At 40.2% G+C, this 7231-nt stretch overlaps 1 protein-coding gene across 1 annotated transcript in view; it reads right to left on the bottom strand.

Moving 5' to 3' along the window:
- Window positions 1–1479: 1479 nt before the first annotated feature.
- The window catches only part of LOC306877267 (Krueppel-like factor 7), a 47041-nt gene continuing 41289 nt past the window's right edge, over window positions 1480–7231 (bottom strand). The window contains exon 4 of the mRNA XM_079428925.1: window positions 1480–6329. Coding sequence (XP_079285051.1) covers window positions 6278–6329 — 52 coding nt within the window. The 3' untranslated portion in view covers window positions 1480–6277. The remainder of the gene's footprint in view (window positions 6330–7231) is intronic.

Raw genomic sequence — 7231 nt, 5'->3', positions numbered from 1 at the left:
TAGTTATTCGATTAGCCCTTTTAATCCTTGAGTCATGGGTACGAGTTTCTAAATGGTGGCTTAGTCATTGGCAGCCCTGTGACGACTAATTAAAGGATGTGATGCACAAAATGGCCCACAGAGAGAAGTTTGAGGAGCGGGAGGGTCATTCATTTGTAATAAAAAATTAAATTATAAAATGGACAGTTCTGGCTTGAAAATCTGATTGGATGAGTAGTAACTGCAGGGCTAATGCTAGTATCCTAGGACAATTTTTTTATGGGCGAGTAAGATGTACTGTAGAAGATCTGTAGGGACAACAGAGCTTCGTTCAATATACTGAATGAGCAAAGTAATTAAAGGGTTACTCCACCCCAAAAGGAAAATGTTGTCATTAATCACTTGCCCTTACCCTGTCGTTCCAAACCCGTAAAAGCTTTGTACGTCTTCGGAACACAATTTGAGATATTTTGGATGAAAACCAGGAGGCTTGTGACTGTCCCATTAAATGCCAAGTAAATAGCACTGTCAAGGCCCAGAAAAGTATGAAAGACATCGGCAAAATAGTTCATCTGCCATCAGTGGTTCAACCGTAACGTTATGAAGCTACGATAATACTTTTTGTACGCAAAGAAAACAAAAATAACGACTTTATTCAACAATACGTCTCCTCTGCGTCAGCGTAGCGCCATTTTGGAGGATATCTGCTGGAAGCAAACTGCGTATGCTGTTCTGTGTCAGCCGCACCACACGGATACGCTGATTTCATTCAAATCAAAGCGTAAATAAACCGTGTGGTGCGGCTGACACAGAACAGCATACACAGTATGTCTTTCATACTTTTCTGGGCCTTGACAGTGGTATTTACTTGGCAGTCAATGGGACAGTCACAAGCCTCCTGGTTTTCATCCAGTATATCTTAAATTGTGTTCTGAACGACGCTTACGTGTTTGGAACGACATGGGGGTAAGTGATTAATGACAAAATTTTCATTTTGAGGTGGAGTAATCCTTTAACGCAGCAACCAGAAATTGCTAACTAGGCTAATGAACTATAATACTTGGAATTTATGATTTTTTACAATTTGTTTACATATTTATTGGTAACTGAATTATTATTATTATTATTTTTAGATTTTATGAATAATTTATTTGTTACTGTGAACACTGGTAAAATCAATTCAAATACAACAATATCTATCTGTAAACAAGATATGATAGTCTTTGACCTTCACAGTGCTGTTGTTGGGGATTGTGTTTGGCTTTCCAATTCCAATGAACCACACAAAAAAAAGCCATTTTGAGCCAATGTACACAGAGCCATTGTCACAATGTGATGATTTCTGTGACAAAAACGGTCTAGTAATGAGTCTTGGCTATTTGAAAGAACTCCACCAAAGGTTATAAAAGGTTATGACAAGACTGCGTTTCTTTCACTCGCTGTCAAAGTAATATTTCTTCTTTCTGGTCACAGAAAATGTCAGTCTGAGGCATTCAGATTCTACCATTTATTACACTTATTACATTCTTAAATAAAAATGCTCCACTGAACAGTTCTTGCATAGATATCTTACAATACCAATTTAAAAAAGAATTATGAAACAGACCAGTAACAAAAATAAATTTCATCTTCTTCCTTAATAAAGAACATTACCATACTAACATTATATCATACAAATAATAATATTTTAAACACTTTGTACAGCAAAAGAACCAATAAAGAAAAACACACAAGGAAAGAACAGAATAGAACAAAAAACGGAGAGGAAGAGTGTGAAGATTACAGGAAGTGAGGGGGTGGAGTGTTAGTGATGTGGCGAGGGAAAGAGAGGACAGTGAATATGAGGGTCCCTGCTCTAGCGAGAAACTACATGCTTCAGCCTACATATGGCAAAATGTCGTCCTACTTCCATACAGATAAATCAAGATGGCACATAACTGTTCTATTTTTTCCTTTCTTTCTTTTTTCAGATTTGAACCTCCTCTACCAACTGGGCGGCTGCCTGCGAGATCCATGTTTTGATAAGAGAGAGAGAGCACCTGTGAAAGCATTGAGGTCTGTTGTTGGCCGGTTGCTCCCTGGTTAATGATGTCTAGGGACATTCATAGGTAAGAGATCACTGAAAGCTGGTAACGCATAACTGCGGGATGGAGCTGAAGTGATAAGAGTTTTCAGGAAGTGATCGTGGTTCTGCAGGTGCAGGGTGGGATAGATGGGGGTGGGAGGTGAGGAACTCAAAAAGTCAAAGGGAAAGACTGTGGTGAAAACCTTATGTACTGACATATCAAGTTTGGACAAAGACAGATACAGACGCACTTCAAGATGCAGTATATCTCAAGACAAATAAGTTCTCACCTCTGTTTGTGAGTGACTGGGAACCTTATGGATGAGTATTTGAGTATATATGCAGAATAGGAGAGTTTATTTTGATGCACTGTTGACTAAAAAGACCATTTATGTTATGCCATGAACCTACAAGCTTTATCTATTAAGCAGAAGAATGAATTGTTCCCATGTTCTTGTGATAAGTGCATCTTGAAATGCCACTAAATGTTATGTAGACAATCGACAGCAGTGTCATTCAAACAGACTAAGCTAGCTGTAACAATGAAGTGTTATGCAGTGAAATGTTGTTCCAATACGGACAATAAAAAATGAAAAAGTTGTCACCTCTTGACCTTTTGTCATAAAATTCCTTTGTGATGTTTCAAGCATCTTTTTGTATAAAATTCAAGCTGCCAAAAGCCTCTTTGAAGCTAAAAAGCAAACGGCTTGGGAAGGGAGCTTCACTGGAAGAGTGCCCAGATCTAGTACTTAAAATTGTTCCCTTAGAATGTTTTCAAACATTCTTACTGTCATGTAAAATGCTCCGCCACAGAATTATCTGCATTTCAAAGTCATACGGAAACTCGCGGAAGATAAAGTGGTCTTCTGTACAGCTAAATCTGAATTGTGTTAGGATTTTAAGTGAACGATCGCTTTAAAATTGATTTTTAAAGACATTCCTGACCTGCACTGACTATAGAAGCGCTAGAACCTATGCGACTAATTCGCTGTTTGAAATTCATGTTAGGCTCTAAACTCATCCTCAACTTTGCATTCAAACTGTATTTTACAAGCTCACATACTCGAGACCATGTCAGTGGTCTCATAGACGTTCAAGAACGAATCATAGGAAGCTGGTGTAGGGCAGAAGAGATACTGTGAGAATAAAGTTAAACAAAATATCTCGCTTTCATACCCCAGCAGTTTATTTGCAAATGCGTAAATCTTTGGGCAAAGTATGCATCAGACACCTGTGCGATTGCCTGGACCGCTGCCGTCATTCTGAGAGAGAGATATTAGGGGTTTCAAATGGCACTTGATATGTAAGGGGGATATGTATGGTATGTTGCCTGCTAATGAGTCTGATTGGCCTATTCCGTATTTATTTGGTAACGTCTGGAGCATGTTGGCAAAAAGGAGTACTGTTTGTAGTTTTGCATTTAACGTTGATTTGCACTGTATTTAAACAGACAATATTTATATGTATATCTTCAGTGTTGATTTGAAGATTGGCTTCATTGTTTGTCGGCGTCAAAAATGATATGAAGCATTTTTTTAGGTTCCTGCATTCCTGCTGTTCTATCCCATATGGTGACTGAAGGAATAAGCAGAATTGTCATTTTGTAGAGTAAAGTAGAGCAGTGTGAAACAAACGTAGCTTCTCATCACTGCTACTTGCAAGTAAAACAGAAATGTAACCCTTTCAAAGCTTTAAAGTTGATGTGACACGTAGAATGCTGTACAATGTCAATAATTGCCCCATTTTGGAATTGTGGGATTTTAGAGAACATCATGATGACACTGTAGCATTACATCCTGCTTGCTTGCTTTACAGAAACTCATACATACAGTCGTCACATACACAGGCCGCTTCTTGCGGAAAAAAGTGCCACAAATCACAACTGATTGTACATTAGTGGAGATGAACCAATTCACCTCCTGTTTCGTAAATTTTGGCATGATTTTGCATTTCAATGGAGAAAATGAGATGGAAATAAAAACAAATCAACTAATAATGGCAACTGAAATCTAACGTGTAGTTGTGGTCAAACAGAAGTGACGGCGTGTGTGAGTCTGTGTATGTGTGAGTGTGTGTACGTGTGATAGAAGAGCTGCCTTCAGCAGGCCTTAAACCAAGAGAAAGGCACCAACCTTTCACTCTTAGGCAGTGCTGCACTGAGAGTTTCGGCATCGATCGTTAAACTCTGGCGGTCCCCCGAGGGATACTCTGGGATCGTTTAGTAGAGTCTGCGATGACTCCGAAACATGTTACCGCTGAATCGTAATGGCTTTCAATCTCCCTTCCACCCTTGCAGCCATTAAATCAATGCAGAAGAGGAGGGTCGGCAGGGAAACGCCCTAATTGCGACGCCACAACAGGCTTCACAACCTTGGGAACGATGATATATATTTCGTTCCCGCGATTTAGAAGCTGATTGTTAAAGGAGCTAGACCTAGGCCCGGTTTAGCATAATTTACTCAAGTGTATCAACAAGCTCTCGATTTAACGTCTGACGTCTGGATGGAACGCAATCCTACAAAACAACAATTGCTAAAACCCTGCTGTGAAGATTTCGGTGCAAAACAAATAATGCTGAGAGGCAAGCTGTGCATGTATGTGTGCGAGTGTGTGTATCTGTCTGAAAGAGGCTGCCATGCAGTGTTTCGTTTTAATGCTGTTCATTAACTTGGTAATTATTGTTCTACTTTTTTTTTCTTCTTTAGTTTTTCTCAGGAAAAAGCCAAGAGAAAAGAAACCGTTCTGTCTGTATTGTGATGTGTGTGTGACATTTTTTTTTTTTTTATGATTTTTTTTGTTTTCTGCTTTTTTCCCTCCAAGTAGTTTTTTGTTTTTATGCTTTTTTTATTTTGTTTTTGAGCTTTTTTTGACTGTATGAAAAAAAGCACAGAGAACATTGAAAAAATCAGTGCAGACAATGGATACGAAACAGGCAAAGTTTGTCTGGGCTGATGCCACCAAGTTCTTTTGGATCCTGATCCCAGCAGGTGCTCCAAACTGAGAGTCAAACGTCCTGCCAGCTGTCCCTCCCTCCCCCATAACGTCTCCTCTACTGGCTTCCTCCGGGGCACGGGACTACTACGTTTTTACATGGGTGCCAGTGTCAACACAAAGCAAAATAACTTTTTCCAGTGTCAAGAGCGACGCACAAGGTCCGTGCCGATGTGCTCTGGTTTGTTTTTCCCGGATCAAATCAGAGCAAAGTAAAATGAAAAACAGAAGACTTCTGTCCTTTCATACGAAGCCAGCAATTCCGATCTTTTTTTTTTGGGGGGGGGGGCTGTTCCCGTCTTATGCTTCAAATGTTTCCTTTAAGTGCCAGATAGCAGTCACTTAACCTTGTGCATACTGAGAAGGGCTCACAGTTCCCTCCCGTTGCCCGTATGTGCACATTTATGCTTGTTCACAAAGCAAGTTTTTACTTTTCAGAAGTTTAAGACATTTCAGCTCAGAAGGATAACAAACTATCTTTTTAACACTGTCTTTAAAAAACAAAAAACAAAGGCAAGAAAGTGTCGCTGCGCATCATTTCGGTCGCCCGTGAGGTGACGGGCGTGAAGAGCAGAGCAGAGTTCGCTCCTGAGTGGAGAGTACGAGAAGTCAGCACACATCCTGAGCGTTGCCGTATTTTTTTAGTTTTTTTATTTTTTCCCACGCAGAGCCTACTTCGGGGGCCGGGCGTTGCGTTTGGCCGCATGTTCCATTGGTCACTCCTCAGAACGTATTGGAAATGTTGTTTTCCGTGTTTGGTTGTTTGCTGTATACGACATAGCTGCAGGTTGGTTATTGTGATGTGTCCTTGGAAAAAGAAAAAGGAAGTTCCAGAATGTACAATGAACATGATTCTTTAGTAGAACCGTTATGTTAAGTGATGAATGACATGTGCGTTTCGGTTTTATACATGTAGAGTTGAGTATCTGTTCCATGCTAATGATTGATTTACTGTACACAAAGAGAATGACGGAAAAAAAAACGGTGGTGTTTGGCAGTGTCTGACCTCCAAGCTAGCACTCGGTAAGGCATGGCTAATCGCTGATGAAAAGGCTTTTAGACTTTCGGAATCCAACAACGTTTGCCCACGCTGCCTCACATGTTTCTCCTGGTGACGTTTGCGGCCAGACCCCTCATGTGCACCCAAAGTCTGTTGTGAATGTTCCTGTCTGGGCGGTGCACACCTGTTCTCTTCGTTCTCACTCGTTTTCTCTCACTCTCTCTCTTCCGTCTCCCTCGGCCTTAGATATGTCGCTTCATGTGCAAAGCCAAGTGATCAGACCTGGAAAAACATCTGTGAAGAGAGAAGGAGAGAGAGTTAGCTTGGATTCACTTAAGGAAACACAGTTATCATCGCACTAAAGAGGGACGCAGTCTGAGTTTCTTGGAAGACGTGTGGCGGCTTTGCAGATGGAACAGAGAAAACAACATTTGGCGTATGGAAAAAAAAAAGTGAATTTTTAAGCATAGCCAGCTTTTTGCTCTAAAACTGGTGACAGATCGTTTCGAACGCATATCTTGCCAATGCAGTTAGCAGGGAAGTCTGTGCCGAGCCTTGCGAAATAAATATTTTTTTTTGGAGTGCGACCACAAATCATGTAGAGCCTGTTTGAATTAAGAAATTATTTCAAGGCTGGAGGTGAAGTGCTATTGTTTAAACTGTGTGGCCACATTAGTTATGTAGCACTTGAGTCATGGGGGTTGGTTTCTCGTTGTGGGCCATGGGCTTTTTTGTGTCATCATCAATTAAGCTCACATGTAGCCGCTGCTGATAGGAGCAATACATAAATGTGCTTGGAAAATATGGGGTTGCGATGCCATGTCTATGTTACATTTATGTGGCTATGAGGATTCTAATATTACAGCTATAGTTTTGAAAGTGAATCTTAACTGGAATGAATAAAAACTCAGTGTAGAGAGTTGGAAAGGAGTGGAGAATTATAATTTCAATTTGCCTCTGGCTGTATCCATTATTAATTAGTCAAGAGCCACAGTGTTAACTCCTCTGTTGCTTTTTGGATGGGAAGCAGCCAAGATAGAAATTGGAATGGAAGGAGGATGTACATCTACAGGTAGACACAGTTGGTTTTCAAATGAGTCATCTTGATGATTTTCTATATTATATATCAGTCAGATGGTTTCTGGTTTTCCCCAGTTGCTTTGCAAAATTCTGTTCTGAACGTTAAACAAATTTAC

Source organism: Barbus barbus (assembly GCF_936440315.1).
Source record: "Barbus barbus genome assembly, chromosome: 11".
Classification (NCBI taxonomy): Eukaryota; Metazoa; Chordata; class Actinopteri; order Cypriniformes; family Cyprinidae; genus Barbus; species Barbus barbus.
Note: the sequence above shows the minus strand (reverse complement) of the source record. Positions and strands in the feature narration are given on the sequence as shown.